General features: G+C 41.0%; 1 protein-coding gene across 1 annotated transcript; it reads left to right on the forward strand.

The window, feature by feature from the left end:
• Nucleotides 1-5,240: 5,240 nt before the first annotated feature.
• On the forward strand, nucleotides 5,241-9,025 carry LOC150063695 (trypsin-4). The gene is made up of 5 exons (XM_090332420.1): nucleotides 5,241-5,352; nucleotides 6,732-6,891; nucleotides 7,817-8,070; nucleotides 8,473-8,609; nucleotides 8,876-9,025. Exons 1-5 carry the CDS (start codon nucleotides 5,313-5,315, stop codon nucleotides 9,023-9,025), a joined length of 741 nt encoding a protein of 246 aa, XP_090188546.1. The 5' UTR covers nucleotides 5,241-5,312.
• The last annotated feature ends 17,640 nt before the right edge of the window (nucleotides 9,026-26,665 follow it).

The following is a 26,665-nucleotide window of genomic DNA, read 5'->3' on the forward strand; positions in this document are numbered from 1 at the left end:
ACCGGTGGCAACATGATGGGAATGAAGGTAGTTGTCAGAGGGAAGCATTCTGGGGTCGTCTTGTATTCTCTGTTCAAGGGACCCTGGAGAAATCAAGCAATCAACAGCATCTCTCACTGATCACCTTGGTGAGTTATCAAGGATCACACAAGAGAAAGCAGAGCACAATGATGGATGCTGAGACACGTAGATCCAAAATGGACCTTTCCTGCCTGAATTTCATCTTTCCAACTTATTTCAGCCTGGATTGGATCAAGTTATTCCATCTTTTATAAATCTCATTTGAGCATGTGTGAAACATGAATCACATTAAGTCATTGTCATAATAAAATAGAAAGAGGTCTGTGAAAGTCCTATTCAATGCTTGATGGACACAATTCACTGGGGTCATAATTGAAGGACACAGGTGTGATATTCTAGGCACACAAAGGAAGCCAAGAGAATGTCTGAAAAAGATATACAGAGAGGGCCGGGAGTTTGGCCTAGTGGTTAAAGTGCTTGCCTAGCATGCATGAAGACCCGGGTTCGATTCCTCGGTACCACATACATAGAAAAAAGCCGGAAGTGGTGCTGAGGCTCAAGTGGTAGAGCTCTAGCCTTGAGAAAGTCCAAGGACATTGCTCAGGCCGTGAGCTCAAAAAAAAAAGATATACAGAGAGATAGATCAGAATGAACACTATAAGAAACTGTGTGGGTATCAATAAACTGCAAGCAGCTAACCAACCTACTCATTTGAGTCTAGAGTATGTGCTACCTGTGACTACAATCTAACTTTATCCCTGTCTTATATGCAGGTCAGATAAGTAGGGGGAAGATAACAGGGGAAGACAGATCAAGCTTCAGGGGAAAGCACAAAGACAAATAGCCATCTCTTTCCCCAAAAAGATTTTCTGCTCTTGGCCAAGAATCACTTCCCCTGCAAAACATGATTCCAGGATACACTGGAATGGACAGACTTTAGAGCAAAAGTCTGCCCTTCTCTAAAGCACTGGCAATGTGGCCACTCCACAGAAACAACACAGAAACATGTTTAATGCCATCATAGAAAAATCACTCAAGACACAGGAGCCACAAACTGACCTCCTCACACATTGCTAGCTGCCTGGAAGCCCAGAGAAGTAAGTTCTTATTTAAAACAGTGATCAGATCATTCAGAGTTATAGATAAATTAAGTTTCTGCCCCAAGGTACAGGTAAAATATTAATTCAATGGTCTATACCTGCCAGGAAAATTCCAGGAGGAAAGCAGATATGGCTTGCCCTTTGGAAATCTCTAGCTTGTTCCTGAGCAAATCTTCCAGATGCCACCTGCAACAAATCCCACACTTTCCACATTTTCCATGTCTCCATGCTGTCTTGAGGCAGATGGCCATTTTCCTAGGAAAGAGTTGGGTCTCCCTCCTTGTGTGTGGAAATAATTCCCTTTGGCATACCTCACAAATAAAAGAAATCAAATAAGGTCAACTCAAAGCAAAGACAGCATACTACAGTTAATTGTGTGAAAACCCTTGAAAAAATTTCAGTCATGGTACAAATATAACAGTATTAGGTTCTGGCCCCCTGTTAGGAGCCAAGTGCAGGGTCAGGCTGGCCCATGAATCTGCATCACTGAGTAAGATAACCACACACAAAAATGAGCTGTTATGTGTGAACACCATGCCTAACTTAGAGCTATATCGTTGGTATTGTGAATCACTTTCTGTTAGACTTGATTACCATTGGGTGTAAATGTGTTATTGCTTTATCACTCTCTGCTGAGACCTATAGTGAGAGTAAACACGCCTGGACCTCCCCCGCCCTGCCCATCTTTGTGCTGATAGGCTCCTGCATCCTATATTAGCTGAATGCACTTCCTCAATAAACTTGTTCCTGCCTTGATGGGTTTCCCTGACCCATCTGATTGTCCTCTGGTGAGGGAGGGCTGGGTGCAGGTGGTCAGTCGGCCCTCTCCTTTCTCGGCTTGTCCTGGTGGGGCATGTTCTCCCTATCCCTCCTGCGGGTTGGGAGGGACCGAGGACTAAAAACCCCGACATTCTGGCACCCAATGTGGGTCATGAAAAGAGTGCTCATCAAAAGCAAAACCGTTGGCGAGTCGAGCCAAGAGGGGTAAGAGGAAAGGGTATCTCCAAAAAGATGGCGCAATCTCACACCAAGCATGAGGACCCAGCGCTCAAGGTATTGAGATTTATGCTTAAAAGCCAAGGTTTGGAGATCTCGGATCCCCAGGCTGAGAAGGTCTGGGAGGGCTTAACACATGCTGCTCCCTGGTTAATGGTGGCCAATCTTCACTTAGGGAATGCTATCAGGATCCAGTGATCTGTTTTCCACAGGCCTCCAGCAGGCTGCTATCTCCGCCCCCTACCACAGGTGTGGGCTTTGGGACTGGCTGTGTAGAAAAAATTGGAAGAAGGTCCCTCAGAGCCTCCAGTAGCAGGAATTCAAAAGGCTACCGAGGATCTTGCCACCTTTATAGAAAGAGTAGAGAGGAGTCTCCAATGTCCAACATCAGGAACAAGCTCTGGAAAAATAAATTTCAGCTAAGTTGCCTTGTTAGAAAGCTTTGTTTTAAAACGTGCTTCTCACCTGCAAGAATAAGATTGGCAAAACTCTCTTGACATTAAAACTTCCGGAAAATGATCAGCTGATATTAATTTTGCATGCTTTAAGGTCTTTGAGTATGAATGTGTGTGTGAATGGGTGTGAGTGAACATGTTCAAGGTTAAATTGTCAGCATGCTATGTAAAATAATGGATGAATTTATACTTGAAACACAAAGGCAACTGGGTAAATTTAAGTCTAAACTTCAAGCAAATGATTAGGTTTGAATGTTTCCAATGTCTCAAAGGATTATTGCATTGTTTTAAAGAAGAACTGGTTAAAATGATTTTTCTAAAGATGCTGAAATCTGCATTTAAAAAAATCTGGCATTATAATGCATAGAACTGTTTACATTTTAAGTTTCTTTATAGTAATTTCCAGCAGCCCATGGAGAAGAACAGCAGATCCTTATTCAGAAGTTTGTGGACCTGAGGCTGTGTCCCCATTGATCTGCATATAGGCCTACATAGGTAACTGAAACCTTGTTAGGTTCACAGAGATTAGGTTTCCCAAACAATCAAGAAAATGCCTTTCAAATGGGTGCTAAGTAAGCTACACTGTTGTAGCCAAAGAAAAGGTTTGTGCAGTTGTTAAATGTTTTATATGATCTCCAGTTTGGAGTAAAATTTTGCTCAGCATATGTAATCCTGGCAACCCCTTGGTAAAATAAGCTAAGCTTTTTAGGGGCCCTTAGCTAAGTACAGAGACAACGCCCCTGAGTCAGCTTGAAGAAGTTACAGAAGATGAATCTTCGCCCATCAACCCCCTTGAAATGAAGGGACGAGAGTCATTTTTGGAAAGTGAGATAGGACAAATTAGAGACATGGGAGAGAGTAGTAACAGATGTGCAAGAGTAGAGACTGCACTTGTGGAGAAGGATTACAGGTTCAAGTCTTCTACGCCTGCCTAGAAAGTCCTAGCCTCATTAAATCAGGCTCCAGATAAATGAGTTTCCCCTGAGAGGAATTGCAGCCAGGGATGGGTTCGAGGAGATGCTGCTCTGACCAACCTAAGACAGGGCCTTCAGCTTGATCTGAAGAAGATCCCCATGACAGGTAAGGCAGAGTCAGCGGTCCACCCAACCTAAGACAGGCAGATTCGTTTCTTTTAAAATAAAGATGGAGGAAATGTTGGGAGCCGAGTACAGGGTCAGGCTGGCCCATGAATCTGCATCACTGAGTAAAATAACCACACAAAGAAATGAGCTGTCATGCATGAATGCCATGCCTAACTTTGAGCTATATTGTTGTATTGTGAATCACTTTCTGCTGAGACTTGATTACCATTGGATATGAATGTGTTATTGCTTTACCACTCTCTATTGAGACCTATAGTGAGAGTAAACATGTGGACCTCCTCTGCCCTGCCCACCTTTGTGCTGATAGGCTCTTGCATCCTATATTAGCTGAATGTACTTCCTCAATAAATGAGTTCCTGCCTTGACGGGTCTCCCTGACACATCTGATTGTCCTCCAGCGAGGGAGGGCTGGGTGCAGGTGGTCAGTCGGCCCTCTCCTTTCTCAGCTCGTCCTGGTGGGGCGTGTTCTCCCTATCCCTCTTGCAGGTCAGGAGGGACCGAGGACTAAAAACCCTGACAGCCACCCAGCATTGCATATGTGCAGGGTGCAGAGGAGACAGCTCTGGGTAGTGGATCTCTTGTGTGGAGCTGCTGAGAAGCCATGCTCGGCTCCAGTGGTCCCAGAAGGTACTCTATGACTTCCGCACTGGCACATTCCCCAGCCCATACTAGATTCCACTTTCCTCATTTTCAGGCCCCATTGCCATCTCCATACCAATTATTAGGCTTTTATCTCTTTGTGAAACTTCTTCAGAATGTTTACCCTCCAGGGTGAATTCCACCATGACTCTCCTGTCCCTTGATCCTCACTCGGAGTGATGGAGAAGATTCCTCCTAGGTGAATCCTAACAGGTAGGACAGTTTTCAGCATCTTTTTTTTTTTACAGGTTGTTATGGCAATGATGAAACTGCTTGAAAAAGACTCTGACACTCTGAACAATGAGAGAGGCAAATCTTGTAACATTGAGAAAGAGAAGGACCATGGTAGAGGTTTTACCACCTTGTTAGTTTAGATTCTGCTTAACCCTCATATCCCTTTCTAAACCATGCCATCTAGGAGCTTTGGTGAGTAGGAGACACACAGAAATTCCAAACTCCTAAGGAATTCTTCCTCTCCTTCATCATTTCATGATGCTATAATTCTGGATTTGATACCTTTGGCTTTGACTCTCATTGGTGGGATACATTTGTGGGAAGGGTCTTCATTCTCACAGATATAAGATGAGATAATCCTTGTTCCTTCTTAGATGTTGCTGAATCCCAAGGAACTGAGATTGTTAACAATATCAGTCCAGTATCATTATATAAATTCTACAACGAAAGAGGATCCCTTTCTATCCTGATCATTTTCTTCCTCCAAATTCTCATGCTTTATGGCAACGATATCCCATCTCTGTGGGTGTGGGCTAGGTTTCTCTGCCAACTGTTCCTGTTCTCTGACAGAAGTTTTCTTACCACACACCTGCCAACTATCTACAGTGTGCAAACATTGCAGAACTGAGTTAAAAAATGGTATGGGAGAAAATGCAGGTGTGTTTGTGTAGGGAACAATTGTGACCCTCATCTCACACGCCCTTCCCTCTCCCAGGAGAAATAAAAGTCGGCTCTCCACATTGCCTTGTTACCTTTGTGCCATCATGAAGACTCTTCTAGTCTTGGCTCTTGTTGGTGTGGCCGGTGAGTTCTTACCTTGCTTTTCCTCCACAATATAGGAAGATCCAGGCCATACTATCACTATTGCATCTTCCTGGACTCCTTCTAGCCAGTATCCTTGCTTCTTGCCTTCCTGGCTTGTCCTTAAGCTGCAATTGCCTTGCATTCTATTTGTTTCTTCTCCAATCCCCACTTTTTATGCAAATAAAAATTGTTTTCAGGAGAACTGGAGAGGAGGCCTCAGATTATCTCAAAAACGTTCATGCTGCTTGTCTCCAGAGGTTACAGGATAGCTCCAACGTAAATATTTAATTTTAAGTAGAACTAGGGAGGCTGAAAATTTATTCCTTCAATAAATCCAGCCCTCAAGATTTTCTCTGCATATATCTAGGGCTCAGATGCTGTATTGGCTTTTTAAACTACCCCAGTGATAGTAAGATTCCCCAGATGTGCAGGCTACATGAAGAAAAACTGTCCTGTTGGTGGTTATCAGTACTTTACTTGGTCCAGACTAAGTGACCCTAAGGGACACATTGAGATCTGGCCTCACTGTAAACCTCTCAGGAGAACAGCTTGATATAGCTAGAACAACTCAGCCTGGATATTTTTCTAAGTATGGCAAAACATCCTGAAAGCTGAGAACTGAAAATGACATGAATGATATATTAATGGTGAATGAATATTCTACCTAACGACTGAGGAAGAGCTCAGTGGCTACTCAAAACTGATCTGTTCTAATTGCCTGCATTTAGGGTCTCACCTTTTATCCACATCTTGTGACTTTAGAAGTTCTTTAAGCTCTATAGTATTAATAGTGGTCTCTGGATCAGGGGATGACTAAAATCTGTGTTATTTCCTGCCCAGAAAATGCCATCAGCATGATTGCAGCCCCTGAGCTCAACAGAAATACTTGTGTGAGCCACCTTGTCTGGCTTCTCTGTAATCCTAGCTACTGAGGAGGCTGAGATCTGAGGATCAAGGTTCAAAGCCAGCTCTGGCACAAAAGGACCTAAGACTCTTATCTTCAATCAACCACTAGAAAATGGGACGTGAAGCTTGGCTCAAGGGTAGGACAGTAGCCTTGAGCTGAAGAGCTCAGGGACAGTGCCAAGGAGGAGTTCAAGTCCTGACCCACAAAAGAAAAGAAAGAAAGAAAAGGAAAGAAAGAGAGAAAGAAAGAAAAGGAAAGAAAGAGAGAAAGAAAGAGAGAAAGAAAGAGAGAAAGAAAGAGAGAAAGAAAGAGAGAAAGAAAGAGAGAAAGAAAGAGAGAAAGAAAGAGAGAAAGAAAGAGAGAAAGAAAGAGAAAGAAAAAAAGAGAGAAAGAAAGAACTCATGCTCAGGGTTGAGGAACCCATATTCCATCATCCTGCTGAACCGTTTTCCCCTTCTTATCTCCATTCTAGCTGCTTTTCCTCTGGATGATGATGACAAAATCGTCGGAGGCTACACCTGTGCCCAGAATTCCGTCCCCTACCAGGTGTCCCTGAACTCTGGCTACCACTTCTGCGGTGGCTCCCTCATCAACAACCAGTGGGTGGTGTCTGCAGCCCACTGCTACAAGTCGTAAGTACTGGACAACTGAGGGCTGAGCCCAGGGTGTTGATTTCTGGGTCCTTCTAAGGAAGGGCTGCAGGGCTAGGTTGTGTATGTGAGGTTATATAGAGGAGACAAAGGTAATGGCAGCAGCTAACATTCAGAAATTAGGGGTGAAAGAGACACAAATTAGGAAGCTGCACATACTGCAAGCTAACCTTTCTTATAAATGAGCAAAGCAATGTGCTACGAAAAGAAGCAGTCAGGGAATCTGGGAAAGAAAATGTACTTGTATAGTTAAGAACCTGAGTTTTCTATGCAGGAAACAAACTCCAAATTATAAAGGTGAGGACTAAAGAGTTTTGACTTTTTGAGCCTTTCTACTTTTGCTCTTGACACTGTGCATGACAGAGCTGGGAATCCTTGTCTCCAACAAGAGCTGTCAGTTCCACAAGTATACATTAGAATGGCTTCCAACCAGGATGTGTGAGAACACACAGGGCTCAGGGAAATATGACTTCTGCTGTCTTTTATTCCTTCTGAGGTAGTGACTGACAACTTCATTTCTAATAAGGACCCAGGGGATCCTGACATTGAAGTTCTCACAGTCACACTTGGTGTCCCAAGGAACACAAATCACAGTTTTATTATCGTAGCCACTTACCAAAGTCTCAGAGAATCAAGAGAATCTTCACGTTACCTGTCCAGAGCCTAAAATGGAGGGAAAACCTTCTGTACCAGGAGTTTGAGATTTATCTCCAACTGTAGCCCTTCACGTCATCCCTTCCTCACTTCTAACTACTGAAGCCGATAGCAACTGTCACTCACCCCAGCACCCCAGCACTCACTACCGATGAGCAGCTCCTGGGATAGAGCTTTGTAACTCTTTTATGCAAATGTAACTGGGATGGCTAGGGCAGTGGCGCATAGCCCATTTTCCTCTTTATCCCCACAGCCGCATCCAAGTGAGGCTGGGAGAACACAACATCCGAGTCCTCGAGGGAAATGAGCAGTTCATCACCGCCAGCAAGGCTATCCGCCACCCTTCATACAATGCAAATACCCTGGACAATGACATCTTGCTGATCAAGCTGGCTTCCCCAGTGACCATCAATGCCCAAGTGGCCCCTGTAGCTCTGCCCACCTCCTGTGCACCTGCTGGCACCCAGTGCCTCATCTCTGGCTGGGGAAACACCCTGAGCTTTGGTGGTGAGCACAGCCCTTCACTTCCCCACGTCCATCTGTCCTGATAATCTTCTACAAAGCTAAAAATCTTTCAGTATGAACTTATTGGATTCCAGTCTACAAATAGATTCAAAGGCCTGTTAAAAAACAAGGTTCCTTGAGAACCAAAGAGACAAGAAATCCCAAGGAAGTTGAACCCCATAGTCCAGACAGAATTAATATACAGAAGTGATGCTGTTAATTCCCCAAGTAAGATTAGAGAGAGTCATCCTGGAAACTCGAACCCAAGTTCCACAGTGCTCTTCAAGCCCTTGGGCTTATCAGTTACTTCTCACCACATTCTACTGGAGGATTGGACCCAAGCCTGGCTGACATTCCAGCATTTCTCCTTTTCTGCTTTTAATGATCATTGTGTGTCCTTTCCAGTCAACAACCCAGACCTGCTGCAGTGCCTGGATGCTCCCCTGCTGAGCCAGAGTGTCTGTGAAGCCTCCTACCCTGGGGAGATCACCAAGAACATGGTCTGTGCTGGCTTCATCGAGGGAGGCAAGGACTCCTGCCAGGTGAGCAATCCCTTCACTCAGCAGAAGCCCACCTGACCAAGCTCAGGCCCCACCGAGGCAACACTGGATTGGCCACAGCTCCACGCAGGGACTCCATTGAGAGGGGAGGGAGGCTCATTTCCCCTATGTCCTGTCCCTAGTAAGAGTAGACAATGGGCCACCATAAGAGAGCACTAAGCTGGACTGGCATGAGGCACTAGGTTCACAGTGTGAGTTGCTCCATCACTCTTCATGAACAAATGCTGCACCGTGTCCCTTCTCTCCAGGGTGACTCTGGTGGCCCTGTGGTGTGCAGTGGACAGCTCCAGGGAATCGTCTCCTGGGGCTATGGCTGTGCCCAGAAGAACAAACCTGGAGTGTACACAAAAGTGTGCAACTACGTGGACTGGATCCAGGCCACCATCGCTGCCAACTGAAAACCCTTAGTCCCTCTGCAGTCACTATGCCAATAAAGCAACCGTGTCCTCATGTGTGTCTGTGTGTCTGTGTCTTCTCTGCCTAATCCTTGTGCCAAGGAAGACACCCTGAATGGGTTGTGGTGGTGAGAGGTGAAAGAAGACACCAGGTTCACAAATTGTGTGCTGTCCAGCAGATGGAGAGATGGTATCCAGAAATAATTATAGGGGAGCAAGAGTTTCTTCCATCAATGTGATGTTGAGAGAAGTTCTTGGTTTTGGTAATTCCATGGCTTTGTCTGAGCACACTTGCTTGGTGAGTGTTTGCCTTCTCTGCATATGGTGTAAGTTCCTTTCTTCCTGGAGCACACATATCTAGAGTTCTAAGAGCTGACTCCCTTTACTTTTTTGGATGTCGTCCACACCTGTTCATGTGAACAAGGCCCCCTCCCTCCTAGCAGCAGCCACCCTACTTAGTCAGAGTCATGCTTGCCATTGCTCTCAACTACATTGACCCGTGTGCAGAGAGGGACGCAGCCGGTGACCCAGCCATCCTTCTTCGGAGCTACCTGCCTTCACTCACTGTCTAAAATGGCAGTCTGTTTGATCCTTCCTCAGAGATATGCAGGCATGTTTATGAGTAAGTCACTCTCCAGCTTCAGAGTAGTTATTATTACAGTGATATAGATAGGAAGCATAGATGAAAAGAAAATTACCTTGTACCCAGAAGAAGATAGATATGAGCATTGTCTCCCCACTTTTCTGTAAGTATGATTAGAGTTCTCTCTGCTTTCCTGACATCTAATGAGTTTGTTCTGAAGGAAGACATTTATATGCAGACATATACATATATTAAATATTTACATAGGATGATACAGAATATAGAGATATGATTATTTTCTGTCTTCTATCAGTGGCTAGCATGAGCACCTACACTTCGACACTCCTAAATGCCATAAAGCCATGACCTGTTCTGTCCTCTGCTCTTCTGTTTTCTTACAGCTTAGAGCCTCATTAGTGCCACACAGTTATTTGTGTAGATATCTTGAGCCTCTCACTGTGGCTCAGAAAAGGAAATATGGAGGGAGACTACAAGAACATGTCTAAGAAACCTCAAGCCCTCCCTGTCTACTCATGGGGTAGAATCCATGCATCAGGACAGCAGCTGCCCTTTGCAGATGGTGAAAAAATAGATTAGTTGTGAGCAGTCAGAGAAGTATAAAAGTTCAGGAGACTTTATGGATCCAAGTAGAGGAAAAAAGAATGCTCTATCATTGAACATTGGACTGTACCAATGAAAACTGTTGGAGTAGAGACCAATGAAAGGAGACATTCAGAAACTCCAGTTATAGCACAGACTCCAGTTTAGTGCAGACTGAACAAATCGGATTTACATGGCAAACTGATACTAGTGCTGACCTAGTGCTCTCTTCTTCACAATTGTAATTACAGGGCACTGTTGTCTGAGCTAATTACTATAGAGTCTGAGATCAGGTCATTCACATGTCTCTAGTCACCCAGCCCAGCAAATGCCACATAGAGATCAGGGAGTGACTTAGACAGCCAGGCTCAGTAGCAGCAAAGAGAAAAGCCCTGAGAGCTTCATGTGCTGGGATGCCATGCTGATGATCTAAGGGGGAGAATGTATGCCTTCCATTCAGGACCACACACCGGGAGCTACTGAAAGCAGTGGAATGAGGCATTCCAAGACATGATGTCTCCCGGAGATGTTCAGAAAAGCAGGAATACAGATGGAGGAGTATATTCCGTATGTTTGGGTGCTGCCATTTTATTGGAAAGGTTTCAAGCCCAGAGTACGCCTGTGTTCTGACCAACAACCCTTTGCCATTTGGGGTGGGGGACCTGAGATATTGGCACCATGCTTAATGCATCCAGAAGAGTGCCCAGAGGAAACAAAACCTGACTCAGTGTGTGCTGGTAGAAATCTTCTTGCTGGACCTTAGCGGTGAGCAGTTGAGAATTATTACTCACTATTCACTATCAACTGTCTATTGTTACCAGTCCAGCTTACAGAGCAAAGAATCTCATGAAAAGAGTTACAATACATACTCCCTCCAATGGGCACATACAAGAAAAGCAAATAGGAAGATGATCTGTTTCACATTGGTAAAGAAATATCACTTCTGCCCTGGATGTCGGATCCCCTCTGGGAGTAAAGACACTGGGTTGGTTTCTCGTGTTTGTTTTTCATTCTGACTTTTGGTCATCATCTGCTTAGATTGTTTTGCCTTCCCTCTATGTTTTATCTCTCCTTCCTATTGATTCTTTTTATTTCTCTTTTCTCCTCGTACTTTCTTTTGTCTATGTTGCCTAAGCTTTCTTTAAACTTACTCTGCATCCTGGCTGGAGTAGAACACACAATGACCATAAATTTTTATCTATAATATTTTTATTATGAAGGTGTTCACAGGGGTGTTACAATTTCATAATTCAATTCATGCATAAACTTATGCCTTGGAGGGCTGGGAGTTTGGCCTAGTGGTAAGAGTGCTGGCCTAGCATGCACAAAGACCCAGGTTCAATTCCTCAGCACCCCACATACATACAAAAAGCCAGAAGTGGTGCTGTGGCTCAAGTGGTAGAGTGCTAGTCTTGAGAAAGCCCAAGAACAATGCTCAGGCCTTGAGCTCAAGCCACAGGACTGGCAAAAAAAAAATGCCTTGGCGAGTGTGACCCTTGATTGACGTTCCCCTAATTTCTTCCTCCTGTCCAGTCATATAATTGGCATAATTGATTGCCCTAAATAAATTTAGTACCTGACCTTCACTCATAGACTGTCATGCTCATGTTCATTTCCTTTTTCCATTTATTTTATTTTATTTTTTTATTGTCGGGGTAATGTATCGAGGGATTTCAGTTACATTTGCCAGATAGTCAGTACATCACTTCTCACACACTGATACCCCTTCTCATGTTTTTGTCCCCGTTTCCCTCTCCCCGCCCCCTCCCAATCATCTTGTTTTCACCCCTTCCCTTTCTATTTCAAGTAAACAAATAAATGTATATACAATATACCAGGTAACAAAGTCAGATACAGTAACAATATGAGATTAACCAAAGGGCAAAAAGAGAAGAGAAATAACATAGTACATTAAGAACAGCAATTACACAAGATAAAGCTCTTATTTTCATATCCTAGAGGTCTTTTCATTTAGCCTCATCCTATATGAACTTACGTACCTAGGTTTTGAGCTATTGTAATCCTCTGCTAGGAGAGTCCTAGTTTACTGATTATTACAAATGAGGGAAACCATGGAGCCTATGTTTCTTTGGGTCTGGCTTACTAAACTTAATACGATTTTTTCCAAGTCTTTCCATTTCCTTACAAATAGGATGATGTTCTTCCTGATGGCAGCAGCATAAAATCCCATTTTGTATATGTACCACATCTTGTTGATCCATTCGTCTACTGAGGGGCATCTGGGTTGGTTCCATATCTTAGCTATGGTAACTAGTGCTGCAATGAACATCGTCGTGCTAGTGGCTTTACTGTGTCCTTATTTCTGGACATTTCCAAGTAGTGGAATTGCTGGGTCATAGGGGAGCTCTATGTTTAGTCTTTTGAGGAATCACCATACTGCTTTCCATAGTGGTTGAACGAGTTTACACTCCCACCAACAGTGTAGTAGTGATCCCTCCTATCCACATCTCTGCCACCATCTGTTGTTATTAGATTTCTTGATCATGGCTATTCTAAACTGAAGTGAGGTGGAATCTCAGAGTTGTTTTGATTTGCATTAATTTTATGGCTAGAGATGTCAAATATTTCTTCATGTGTCTATAGGCCATTCTTATTTCCTCTTCAGAGAAGTCTCTCTTTAAGACTTTAGCCCACTTTTAATGGCATGGTTGTTTTTTGAAGATTTGTTTTGGAGAGATTCAGTTGTTTGAGTGTAAATATATTTTAGATATGAGGCCTTTGTCTGTTGTATGGCTAGTGAAGACCTCCTCCCCCTCTGTGGGCTATTTAGCTTGCTAGCTTTGTCCTTTGCCATACAGAAGCATGCAGATTAATGCAGTCCCATTTGTCCAAACTTCCTTTATTTTGTTGTGCTTCTGGTTCTTTATTAAAACATTTTGACCTTTGCCTATTCCTCCTTATAAAGTTTTCAGGGTATTTACTTTTTCCTTGAGGTTTTTGATCTGTTTGGAGTTAATCCTGGTGCAGGGTGACAAAGAATGATCCAACTTTATTTTTCTGCAGGTGCTTAACCAATTCTGCCAGCACCCCTTGTTGAAGAGGCTGTCTTTCTTCCATTCAACTTTTTTAGCTGCCTTATCAAAGATTAGGTGGCCATAGGTCTATGGGTTGATTTCTGGGTCTTCAGTTCTATTCCATTGGTCCTCAGGCCTGTTCTTGGGCCAGTACTGCTAAGCTGTTTTGATTACTATAGCTTCTAATAGAGTCTAAAGTTTGATATTGAAATACCGCCTGAGCTGTTTTTTTTGCATATATTTATTTTTTCTTTTTTTATTGTAATTAATAAAAGGGTTACATGATATTTGCTAGATAGAAGGTGCATTAATTCACATACATTGATACCCTTTCACATGTCTTGGTACCCATTACCCTCCCCCCAACCCCCACCCATCTTGGTTTTTCCCCCTTCCCTATCCAATTTCAAATAACCAAATACAAATAAATTCAATATATCAGATAACAAAATGAGATACTGTCACAATATGATATAACCAAGGGACAGCAAAGGAGATGAGAGATAACATAGTATATTAAGGACAACAATCATTTGTTATATGGCTTTTGTTTCGATATCCTGGAGGTCTTTTTAATTAGCTTCATACTATATGGCCTTATGTCTCAAGGTTTTGCTCTATTGCAGATCTCTGCTAGGAGAGCCCAAGGTTTCTACTGATTATGGCAAATGAGGGAAACCATTGAGCCTAAGTTCCTTTGAGTCTGGCTTACTTCACTTAATATGATTTTTTTCTAAGTCTTTCCATTTCCTAACAAATGGGTCGATGTCATTTTTTCTGACAGCAGCATAGAATTCCATTGTGTACAAATACCACAACTTGTTGATCCACTCATCAACTGGGGGACATCTAGGTTGGTTCCATGTTTTTGCTATGGTGAACAGTGCTGCAATGAACATTGTTGTGCTAGTGGATTTAGTATGCCCTTGTTTCTGGATGGTGGGTAAATGCCAAGTAGTGGAATTGCTGGGTCATAGGGGAGTTCTAAGTTTAGCCTTTTGAGGCACTGCCACACTGCTTTCCATAGTGGTTGAACGAGTTTGCACTCCCACCAACAGTGTGGTAGTGATCCCTCCTGGCCACATCCCCTCCAGCATCTGTTATTATTCGTTTTCCTGATCCTGGCCATTCTAACTAGAGTGAGGTGGAATCTTAGAGTTGTTTTGATTTGCATTTCTTTTATGACCAGAGATGTTGAGCATTTCTTCATGTGTCTATAGGCCATTTTTATTTTTTCTTCAGAGAAGACTCTCTTTAAGTCTTTGGCCCATTTTTTAATGGGATGGTTGTTACTTTGGAGGTTAGTTTTGGAGTGATTCAATTTTTTGAGCTGTTGATATATTTTAGATATGAGGCCTTTGTCCGTTGTATGGTTGGTGAAGATCTTCTCCCACTCTGTAGGCTTCCTGATTAGTTTACTAGCTATGTCCTTTGCCATACAAAAGCTCTGCAGTTTAATGCAGTCCCACTTATCCAGCCTTTCTCTGATTTGTTGTGATTCTTGGTCCTTATTAAGAAAGTTTCGACCTGTGCCAAGGAGGCCTAGTGTATCTCCTATTCCTTCTTGTAAAGTTTTCAGTGTGTCAGCTTTTACCTCCAGATCTTTGATCCATTTGGAGTTAATTCTAGTACAGGGTGACAAAGAAGGATCCAACTTTAGTTTTCTGCAGGTGCTTAACCAGTTCTGCCAGCACAACTTGTTGAAGAGGCTGTCTTTCTTCCATTCTATTTTTTTGGCTCCCTTGTCAAAGATTAGGTGGCCATAGGTTTGTGGTTTAATATCTGGGTCCTCAATCCTATTCCATTGGTCTTCAGGCCTGTTCTTGTGCCAGTACCAAGCTTTTTTGATAATTATAGCCCTGTAATAGTCTAAAGTTTGGAATTGAAATTCCTCCAGCGCTGTTCTTTCTGCTAAGAAGTGTTTTTGCTATACGGAGTCTTTTATTATTCCATATGAAAATTTGAATTGCCTCTTCTATTTCTTTAAAGAATGCCATTGGGATATTGATGGTTATTGCGTTCAATTTGTAGATAGCCCTTGGCAAGATTGTCATTTTCACGATGTTGATTCTTCCAATCCAGGAGCATGGGAGGTTTTTCCATTTCCTTAGTTCTGCTTTAATTTCCTTTTTTAGGGTTTTAAAGTTTTCATCAAAAAGATCCTTTCCATTCTTAGTTAAGCTAATTCCTAGGTACTTTATTTTCTTTGAGGGTATTGTGAAAGGAGTTTCTTTCCTGATTATTGCCTCGTTCCTCTCACTGTTGGCGTAAAGGACGGCAGTTGATTTTTGAGGGTTAATTTTATAGCCTGCTACCCTTCCAAAGTGTTGAATCAGCTCAAGGAGCTTGAGAGTAGAGTCTATAGGATTCTATAATACAAAATCATGTCATCTGCAAAGAGGGATAGTTTACTTCCTCTTTCCCTATTTGGATCCCCTTTATGCTTGCTTCTTGCCTTATTGCACTGGCTAGGAATTCTAGTACCATGTTAAAGAGGAGTGGAGAGAGTAGGCATCCTTGTCTCATTCCTGATTTTAGAGGGAATGGCTTTAGATTTTCACCATTAAGTGTAATACTAACAGTGCGTTTGTCATACACAGCTTTTTTTATATTGAGGAATGTTCCATGGATTCCTAGTTTCTCCAGAGCTTTTAACATAAAGGGGTGTTGGATCTTGTCAAATGCCTTTTCCGCATCTATTGAGACAATCATGTGATTTTTGTACTTGTTCCTGTTGATGTGCTGAATTATATTAATTGATTTGCGTATGTTGAACCAGATTTGCCTCCCTGTGATGAATCCAGTTTGATCATAGTGTATAATTTTTTTTGATAAGTTGTTGTAGATGGTTGGCCAGTATTTTGTTGAGAAGTTTTACATCGATGTTCATCAAAGAAATAGGTCTATAGTTCTCTTTCTTTGATGAATCTCTGTCTGGTTTGGGGATGAGGGTTATACTGGCTTCATAGAATGAGTTTGGTAAAGAACCTTCATTTTCAATTTCATTGAAGAGCTTGAGGAACCATACATAGATCGAAACACAGTGATTGTTGGTGACTTTAACACACCACTCTCACCTATGGACAGATCAACAAGGCAAAAACTCAACAGAGAAACCTTAGAACTGAACAACTATATAGACCAACTAGATCTAACAGACATCTGCAAAATATTCCACCCAGCAACAACACAATATACGTTTTTCTCAGCAGCACATGGAACATTTTCCAAAATAGACCACATTTTAGGCCATAAAACAAACCTGGACAGATTCAGAAACACTGAAATTATTCCCTGCACGCTCTCAGACCACAAAGGCATCAAATTGGAACTGAACACACATCTCCACCAACGAAAACCCTGTAACTCATGGAGACTGAACAACACATTGTTGAATCACCAATGGGTCATCGAAGAGATCAGAACAGAAATCCAACAGTTTATGAAATTTAACAATAAGGAGCACACAAAATACCAACTGCTTTGGGACACAGCAAAGGCAGTATTCAGAGGAAAATTTATAGCGCTGAGTGCCTACAACAACAAGTTGGAAAAATCGCAAACCAACAAGTTAATGTCTCACCTTAAGCTCCTGGAAAAAGAGCAACAAACCAACCCTAATCCCAGTAGAAGAAAGCAAATTATTAAAATCAAAGCAGAATCAAATCATTTGGAATCCAAAAAAACTATAGAAAGAAACAACAAAACAAGGAGTTGGTTCTTTGAAAGAATTAACAAAATTGACAAGCCCTTAGCAAATCTTACCAAAAAAAGAAGAGAGCATACCAAAATAAAGTCGCAGACGAAAATGGTAATGTCACGACAGAAATTACCAAGATCCAGAATATCATGAGGGACTACTTCTCAAACCTTTACGCCAACACATTTGAGAATTTAGAAGAAATGGATGAATTCTTAGCCAATATTAACATACCCACACTGAACCAAGAAGAAATAACCCAACTCAACAGGCCTATTTCAAGCTCTGAAATAGAAATGGCAATTAGAGAACTTCTACCTAAGAAAAGCCCAGGGCCAGATGGATTCACAGCTGAATTCTATAAGGTCTTCAAAGCAGAGCTCACACCAATACTCCTCAAGCTCTTCAACGAAATTGAAAATAAAGGTTCTTTACCAAACTCATTCTATGAAGCCAGCATAACCCTCATCCCCAAACCAGACAGAGATTCATCAAAGAAAGAGAACTGTAAACCTATTTCTTTGATGAACATCGATGCAAAACTTCTCAACAAAATACTGGCCAGCCGTCTACAACAACTCATCAAAAAATTATACACTATGATCAAACTGGATTCATCACAGGGAGGCAAAGCTAGTTCAACATACGCAAATCCTTTTTGCATTTTCTATGTCTGGCAGTACTTGAATTTGAACTCAGGTCCTTGCACTTAGGATGGGAGCTATATTACCTAAGCCATGAAACATTATAGTTTGTGTCCCTATTAAGAAAGGGTCTGTTCCTTTCCAGAGAGGGTAAGGGTTGGTCTGCTCCTTGATCTTCCTATTTATGCTTCCTTCTTAGCTCATCTGACAGTCATGAGCCACCATACAAAGCTTTATTTTTATGATTGACACTGGGACTTGTGAACATTTTGGTCAGACTCAATTGGGAATCCAATTCTTCTAAACTGTCTTCTAAATAGCTAGGACTGAATGCATGAGGCAATATCCTACAACTTCTTTAAATACACAAATTTTAGTCTTTTTTTTCAGTTTCCATTTCCTTTACCCTAACCTTTGAAAGCTTTTCCTGGATAATTTTTTATACTATAGTCTTTTCCTATTCCCCCCTCCTAAATTTCTTTTTCTTCTTTTTATTAACTTCTTCTTATTTTTTCTAAATCTAGCATACAACATCATTCTCCCCAAATTTTAATTTCCATACCAACTGATTTAAATGGGTGAAATGATAAAGAATTGAAAACAATATTTATAAAACTAACCACTCATCTCTAAATGATTATGAATGGATAGTTCAATGAAAGATCAAAGACAAATAGCAAGCTGAAATCCTCTTAGAATCTGAGGGCTAGATAGGAGAGTAAGAAAGCATCCTTCTGTACTGGTAAGACAAAGAAAGCACTCCAGGGAAGCAGAGGGAAAGCAAGATGGACGAGAAAGGCTGTTATAAAACACAACCTTTGCACCATACAGAAGTGCAACCTAACGAGACAGGTGACCTGGAGTCTGAACAGTAACTGCATTGGGGAGAGACTCTGTTCTCCCAACCTATAATACCATTACACTGTCCAAAACTAATGTGAAAAAGGTCTTGCTTCAGTCTACAGATTTGGGAGTCAGCAGTGTCTATATTTCTCTCTCTCTCTTTAGGAACCCACAATATTAAAATCCCTGCAGGCTTAATGGGAGAGACTGATTATATGGAAAACATAAAATCAAACAATGCAGCAGCATGCCATAGGAAGCCAGACTAAGACATCAAAAGTTCCCAAGATTACTTGCTATCAGTGAATTTACACATTTGTACTTGCATATCACTTCCATGGTACAACAAAAATCTGAGTAATATGGTCTCGTATGTTATCGTATATGTTTGTACGGATATGATTCTGGAAAGGAGAAACTGTTTTAGAGAATGCTGAACAAAGAGGGAAAAGTTCTCCTCAAATGAGAGTGATTACATCAGTGATGTCATGCTGTTGGGAAGATGGATAAAATGATGAAGGGAACTGGAAAAAACTCGTTTAGGGATCACTATATAACTTCTGGTCCAATGGCCAAGATGGCTGGACTGCTTTTTCCAAGTGGTCACAGCTCTCAGCTCTGTTTCCAGGACTATCTATTCTTGGGTAGCTCCTACCAAAGTGGGGAGTACTCATATCACCTAAGGACCCAAACACCTCGTGAGCTTTTCCACAAACTGCAGTGGTGCACAACCTTTCCTTTGTACTGTGGCTCAGAAGATACTTTTCATAAATAGTTCAATTCTGCCATTTGTAGAAGACAGTTATTCACTACAGAGGAAGAGCTTGGCTCCAAAAAAAAATCCTCCTTGTCTACACCTAAAATAATGGACAATAGCTTCAAAAATAAATGGAGAAATGGCAAATATGATGAAGTGTGTGTGTGTGTGTGTGTGTGTGTGTGTGTGTGTGTGTGATTTGTGACAATTGGCATCTGAAACACTAACAGGTCATAGGTCCTCAAAGGACAAATTTTATATCACATGTCTCCAGGTATTTTCCATTTGAAAAAGTAGATAGAATATGAGTTAATAGTTTACCTAGTATCATGATTGAATTTTGATTGTCCTTCAAATGTGATTGTGTTACAATCTGTTCTGTAGCTTTTTCTTTTACCAGATCTAGTTTGTTGGTGATATTTTCCATTGTTTTTTTTTTAGTTGAAATTGTACTTTCTGTTTCACAGAATTTGAGGATTGTCTCTTCATCCAGAATTAAATACTATTTTCTAATATTGAAGCTGCTGATCTTGTATCTATATTTTAATGAAGTTACTTTACTTTTCTTTCCATGGCAACCAGCTTTTAGATCATTGATTATTGTTAGCACAGATGTTTAAATATTTTTTTAGTGTTGCCATTATTTCAATATTGTCAGCTAAACCTTAGGAAAATGATATTGCCTTGTTTTGTGGAGTTTGGGGGGTTTTTTTTTGACTAATGGTAGACTTGATATTTTTACCATTTTTCCAAAATGTGTTTTCAAAGAAAGAATGTTTCTGAATCTTAGCTTTTTAAGTTAAGACACTTTACCGGATTGAATTTCTGATCTGTGAAATGGAGACAGTGGTATCTCTAACACACACCTCGGTGAGGCTCCACCAAGCTCAGGTAAGAGGAAGGGAAACACGATTTCCCTATCAGAATGTGCAGGGGTACACTGGAATAAGCTTAAATTTGCTCAACTCTTAGCTGGAGTGAACTGAAGAAGATATTTCACCACAAAAATGCAATCTGACCACTAAAGAAGTAAGCTACACTACTGATGTTTGTAACAATGGAAATAAAAGACGTGGAAATAAAAGATGTGGGCTCATGCCAGGGTGGTGGTGAAGAAACACCACAAAATTAGTCTCTGTGACCTTTATCAAAGCAGTTTGAAAGCACTACATCTTAGCACAATGATCATTTCTTCAGCTATTTTTCTGTAGCTTTCTGTCTCCCATGATCTTTCAGGATTCCGGGATGAGGGTCTTCCATCGCTAACTTTGTATTTTTTGTCAGCATTCTGCCTGAAAGAATATCTGATTTAGTCTAGGAAAAGCAAGCCCTTGGCCTCCAGAGCCCTGTCCTGCAAGCTGGAGCTTCACCTCAGCCTTCACAAATGGCGTTGGCTTTATATTTGAGCTCCCATTTGTTAATGGTGCTTTCATTTTTTAAAATTGTATTTCATTATCAGAGTGATATATAGATGGATTACAGTTGCATTCATAAGGTAGTGAGTACATTATTCTCAAATATTGTTGCTCCTTCCATAATATTCTAGGAAAGAAAAATGGCTGACCAGGAAAAGGCTTCTCAGAAATGATGCTCCAGACCTCAGGCTTCTGCTTGAAGTACCCAAAGTCTTAGAAACTCAGAGTGTTTTTGTCAGCTATGAGGCTCGAACTGAGGGTATGGATAATGTCCCTGAGCTACTTTTGCTCAAGGATAGCAGTCTATTTCGTTGAGCCACAGTGCCAATTCTGGTTTTCTGCTGGTTAATTGGAGATAAGAGATTCACTGACTTTCCTACCCAAGCTGGCATTGGCCATTGCTTTTATTTAACAGTGAGTGAGATTCTGCAAGCTTTTCTCTTTCTGAGTTTTCTTTATGCACAGCCTTGTCCCCAGGAATGAGTGGGCTTCTTTGGATGGCCCCTGAGAACGTGGTTGGAAATCCACAATGAGGGGAAAAGGAGCAGAAGCAGTAGGCAAGAGGATTTGGATTTGTTGTGATAACAATATGCTACCTATTTTTGGAAAGTTTCTTTTCAATACTAAGAACAATAAGAAGGTGGTAAATATAGCTATAATCTCAAAAACCCAGTAAGCCTCAAGGCCTAGGAGTTGGACTTCCTTATTTCACAATGAGCAAGTAAAGGAAAGTTGTGAGGCCAAGAAGAAAGGGTAGATAAATGAAGTAGAGAAGGAGGATGACTGCACTCAACAATTCATTTTATATACTACACAATTAAGAAAAGTAAGGGATGGGGTGGGTTTGAAGGCTGAGATTGTTGAAAGGAGTGAAATTGATCAAGATGCACTGTGTTCATAAACTGCTTTGTAAAATGGCAACTCCTGTGTATAACACTAAATATACTGTGAATTTTTAAGGGAAAAAGCAGTTTGAAAATGCTAAGAAAAATGGAACACAGAAGTATAACTTAAATAAACATTCAAATGATACTATACTTGCCAATAAACCACACCCAAATTAGAAAAAATTCCAACTGGAATAGCTGAATGGAGCCATCGCTTTCATCTAAATATTGAGGGAGTCCTATCCGACCACAATTACTGCTGTGCAAGTCTGCAATGTCGTTCATGCTACCTTGAATAAAGCTCAAGTTCTAAGTGAGGGTAGAACAAACAAAAAAAGCCGACCTTCACTCTTTATAAAAATAATAATTTCAAGTGAAGTAAGCCAGACTCAAAGGAACATAGGCCCAATAGTCTCCCTCATTTGTCATAATCAGTAGGAATCTTGGACTCTCCTAGCAGAGATTTACAACAGAACAAAATCTAGAGACATAAGGCCAAATAGTAAGACACTAAATGTAAGGACTTCCAGGATAAGGAAACAAAAACCCTATAATGAGTGATTGCTGTCCTTACTGTACTATGTTATCACTCATCTCTTTTGCTATCCCTTGGTTATCTCATATTGTTACAATTTTTCACCTTGTTATCTGATATATTTTATATGTGCTTAATTGGTTATTTGAAATTGGATAGGGAAGGGGGGAAATCAAGATAAGCAGGGGGAGGGTGGGAGGGAAATGGGGACCATGTCATGAGAAAGGGTATCAATGTTTGTGAAGTTATGCACCTCTATCTGGTGAATATAATGTAACCCTTCTATTAATCACAATAAAAAAGAAAAAATAATAATGATTTCTCATGCTTGGTGGTGGTTAAAGCTACAATCCTTGCTACTCAGAAGACTGAGATTTGCGTCTTCATTTGTCAGTGAAGACCAAGAAGAAAATTCTGTCAAAATGTCACTACCAATTAATCACCAAAATGGCAAAAGTGGGACTGTGGCTAAGTTAACTTACTAAAGCTTTCCAAAAAAAGAAAGGAAGGAAGGAAGGAAGGAAGGAAGGAAGGAAGGAAGGAAGGAAGGAAGGAAGGAAGGGAGGGAGGGAGGGAGGGAGGCAAAAAAGAAGGAAGGAAGGAAGGAAGGAAGGAAGGGAGGGAGGCAAAAAAGAAGGAAGGAAGGAAGGAAGGAAGGAATGAGAAAGAAAGAAAGAAAGAAAGAAAGAAAGAAAGAAAGAAAGAAAAAGAAAGATCAAAGGTCAAGAGATAAATAATAAGATTAAAACAATAAAATATACTCATTTCCTTGAATTTTCCTTGAGAAATGAGGTGAAGATAATAGACCAATCTAAAGTTTCTTTTTTCACATCATTGATAAAGCTTCACATTTGAGACATCTGTCTAGTATACTGCAGATGCTAAAGGAAATCTATCCTAAAGGTACCAAGAAGTGATCTATTGAATATTCCACGGCAAGGAGATGACATGGGTCACCTGTTCAAAGGAAGAATATCAGCTCCTGTCCACACACCACACACCACCATGCTTACACTTGGCAGCTAAGTCGGAACACAGAGAAGTGTGCTTGACTCGTTGAGTCAGGGATCATGGAAAGTTGAGGCGGTGACACCAGGTGTTTAGTGAGATATTAATTCAACAGTACATTTTTGAAAGAAAGGCAAATGTCAAGCAGAATCAGGATGTATAATTTGCCTTCTGGTGACCTCTGGCTTGATGCCCAGACAAATGTCAAGGTGCCATCTGCCATAGGTCTCACCTCACAACACACTCCAATAGTTCTTGTATCCCTAGGGAATTGTGACTATTTTACATTAACTTATCTAGCAAGACATGGTGAGTTTTCTTGAAAGTCACAACATTTTGTCCTATGAAGGAAATAAAATAATAGCCTCTGAAAGTATACAACTAGCATATTAATTAACAGTTGAAAACGTGAAGCTAAGTACACATGAGAAGTGGTATGATATTTCAAGTATCTGTGAGGCACAAAAATGTATTTCCCCTTAGACACAAGACTTTCAAGACACAAGAGAGCAGGGTTCCCAGCTGGAATCACTGCACACGGATCTCTGGAGTGCAGAAGAAAGCTAGGCCATGCCAGGGATCTGGTCAGAAGCTGCTCTGAGATCCAGCCCTACATTAGCACAGCAAGAAATGCCTTTTCCAGTTTTGTGTTTGGTTATTTTTTGGTCACTCGTGGGGCTTGAACTTTGGGCTTGGGCATGCAGTTCTTCAGCTCAAGGCTGCCAACCTACCCTTGAACACTTCCAAGAAATGCCTTTTAATTCTACCTACTCCATTCTCCAGACTGGTTGCCTGTTCTACCTCAGTGACTTCAATTGGAGACGAGAATTTTATACTTCAATAATATCATCCAGAGCATTGTGGCACCTTTCCTACACAGGAGAATATCATACGTGAACAGTGCTCATACCTGTTAGTCAATGCAGTAACTGGCTTAGAGAATTCAGCAGAGACTACACAGTGAAAATCCAGATTCTTCAATGAAATTAAAGCATAGTACAGTGAGGGGCAACTTTTGCTAGCCTACCACATGTAAAATTGAAAATGCAAGATTCCACCATATAATGTTATAATACCAACAGTCCACTACCAATGTGCTTATCTCTCTACATATCTACCACTGATCCTGTGATAAAAACTGTTGGGCCATTGGAAGAACCCTCTTAATAATTAAATTAGGACATAGAATGGAAGGTAAAACTCTCATTCCTATCAGGAAAAAAGTGCTCAGACCCTTCAGGGGAGATTGGCACATTAACCATTTTCCTAGTCATAAAGCACAATGGACAGTATGGCCAGTGGAAGATGGAATCATTGACATCAAAGAAGGATCAGTGTACAAACTCCTCTTCTATGCCCCTGGCTTATTGAGGCAGTGGTGCATTACATTTTACCTCCCCTCCTCTAACCCCAGGGGCATATTGAGCCTTGGTGGTAAGGAGAGCCAGACAAACCCCAAATCTAATGATTAAGAAACCTCAGCCCCATTCTCTCTATACATTGGTTTTGTAACTTACATCTACAAAGGCCAGACTTACACAGTTTATGGACTGAAAAGAGGGATTTTATGGTCACAAATAAAAAGACAGATAATGTGTCCTTCTAATATCTGTGCTTCCAGAACCCAATATATACAATATATACACAATATATACAAATACAATATATACAAACTTACTATATTCAAGAGACCTCCCGAAAATAAATGATACAATGTACTGGGAATTCAGCACACATAAGAATCCACGAATCTCCTCCCTACTCCATTTTCTTATTTTCATGGTTTCAAAACCTAAGATGTATTGGTGAGATCATCAATTCTCATTTACTTTCCCCAACAAAGGTTCCACGAAAAAAGAACCAAAAACAATTGTTCTTCATCTGCTCTCAAGTGATAAGTTCCCTTATCACATTTTTGTCACCAATCCAGAGTGACCACATGTTTCACAGGTGATGCAAAGCTCCTTAGTGGGTAAAGTTGCAGGTGTGATTTTTGAAGGGGGAGCTTGGTTCCTTCTTCTTCATCCTGCCTTTTCCAACTGGTCACAGCTCTCAGCTCTGCACCTTGGACCATCTATGCTCCTACCAGAGTGGGCCGTATTCATATTTTCTAAGGACCCAAGCTTCTAATGAGCTTTTCCACAAACTGCAGTGGTACACAATCTTTCCTTTCTACTGAGGCTCAGAAGTTACTTTCATAAATGTTTCAATTTTGCCATACATAGAAGACATTCTCACTACAGAGTAAGAGCTTGGCTCAGAAAAAAATTCCTTCTTGTCTAAACACATTCTCAATGGAGAATAGCTTCAAGACTATAGGAAGAAATGGAAAATATGGTGAAGAGTGTGTGTGTGTGTGTGTGTGTGTGTGTGTGTGTGTGTGTGTGTGTGTGTGTGTATGGGTGTGGGGGTGTGATTTATGGCAGGTGGCATCTGAAACATTGACTAATGTGTCACAGGTCCTCAAAGGGCAAATTTTATATCACATATCTCCAGGTATTTTCCTGTTTGGAAAAGTAGATCGAATATGAGTTAACGGTTTACCTAGTATCACGGTTGAATTGTGATTGCCCTTCAAATGTGATATTTTTCCACTGTGTTACAATCTGTTATGTAGTTTTTTTCCTTATACTCAATCTAGTTTGTTGATGATATATTCTATTGAGATTTTAGTTGAAATTTGTACTTTTTATTTTTAAGAGTTTCATGATTGTTTCTTTATCCAGAATTAAATACTGTTTTCAAAGACCAAAACTGTTGATTTTGCATCCATAATTCAATAAAGTTAATCTAGTTCTTCCTATGTCAAATATCATTTAGATAATTGATTATTGTTAGCATAGATGTTTAAATACTTTGATCTGTGTAGCTATTACTTAAGTATCTTCAGATGAACCTTAGGAAGATTCATATTGCCTTGTTTCGTGTTTTCTTTGTCTAAAGATAGACTTGATATTTCTACCAATTTTCTATAAACTTTCTTCAAAGGAAGAATGTTTCTGAATCTTATTTTTTTGTCAGTCCTGGGCCCTAAACTCAGGGCTTGGGCCCTGTCCTTAGGCTTTCTCAAGGCCAGAGATCAACCACTTGAGCTAAAGCACCATTTCTGGCTTTTTTCTATGTATGTGGTACCGAAGAACCAAACCTGGATCTTCGTGAATGCTAGGCAACATCTCTACGACTAGGCTAAACTCCCAGCCCTGAATCTTATTTTTTTTAACAAGGTACTTCACAGGTTTGAATATTTCATCTGTGAACAGGAGACAATCGTGTCTCTAACACACACCTCCATGAGGCTCCACCAATTTCAGACGAGTGGAAGGCAGGCACAATTTTCCATGTCAGAATGTGAGGTCTAAGCTGGAATAAGTTTAAATCTGCTCAACTTTTAGATGGCTGGAACCAAACAAGTTATTTCACCATAAAAAGACAATCTGTGGAGCATGAAGTTTGGGCTAGTGGTAGATTGCTTGCCTAGCATGCATGATTACTCAGTACCAAATACATAGGAAAAAGCTGGAAGTGGTGCTGAGGCTAAAGTGGTAGAGCTCGAGCCTTACAAAGTGCAAGGACAGTGCTCAAGCCCTGAGCTCAAGCCCAGGACTGGCAAAAAAAAAAAAAAAGAAAGAAAGAAAG

Source organism: Megascapheus bottae, chromosome 5, assembly GCF_031878675.1.
Source record: "Megascapheus bottae isolate mThoBot1 chromosome 5, mThoBot2.hap1, whole genome shotgun sequence".
NCBI lineage: Eukaryota > Metazoa > Chordata > Mammalia > Rodentia > Geomyidae > Megascapheus > Megascapheus bottae.

Excerpts from the sequence above, each read along its gene's own strand:
- LOC150063695 (XM_090332420.1), top strand. The coding sequence starts at position 5,313 with ATGAAGACTCTTCTAGTCTTGGCTCTTGTTGGTGTGGCCG. Across the intron at positions 6,892-7,816 it reads GCAGCCCACTGCTACAAGTC|CCGCATCCAAGTGAGGCTGG; the intron begins GTAAGTACTGGA and ends TTATCCCCACAG. Across the intron at positions 8,610-8,875 it reads GAGGCAAGGACTCCTGCCAG|GGTGACTCTGGTGGCCCTGT; the intron begins GTGAGCAATCCC and ends CCTTCTCTCCAG.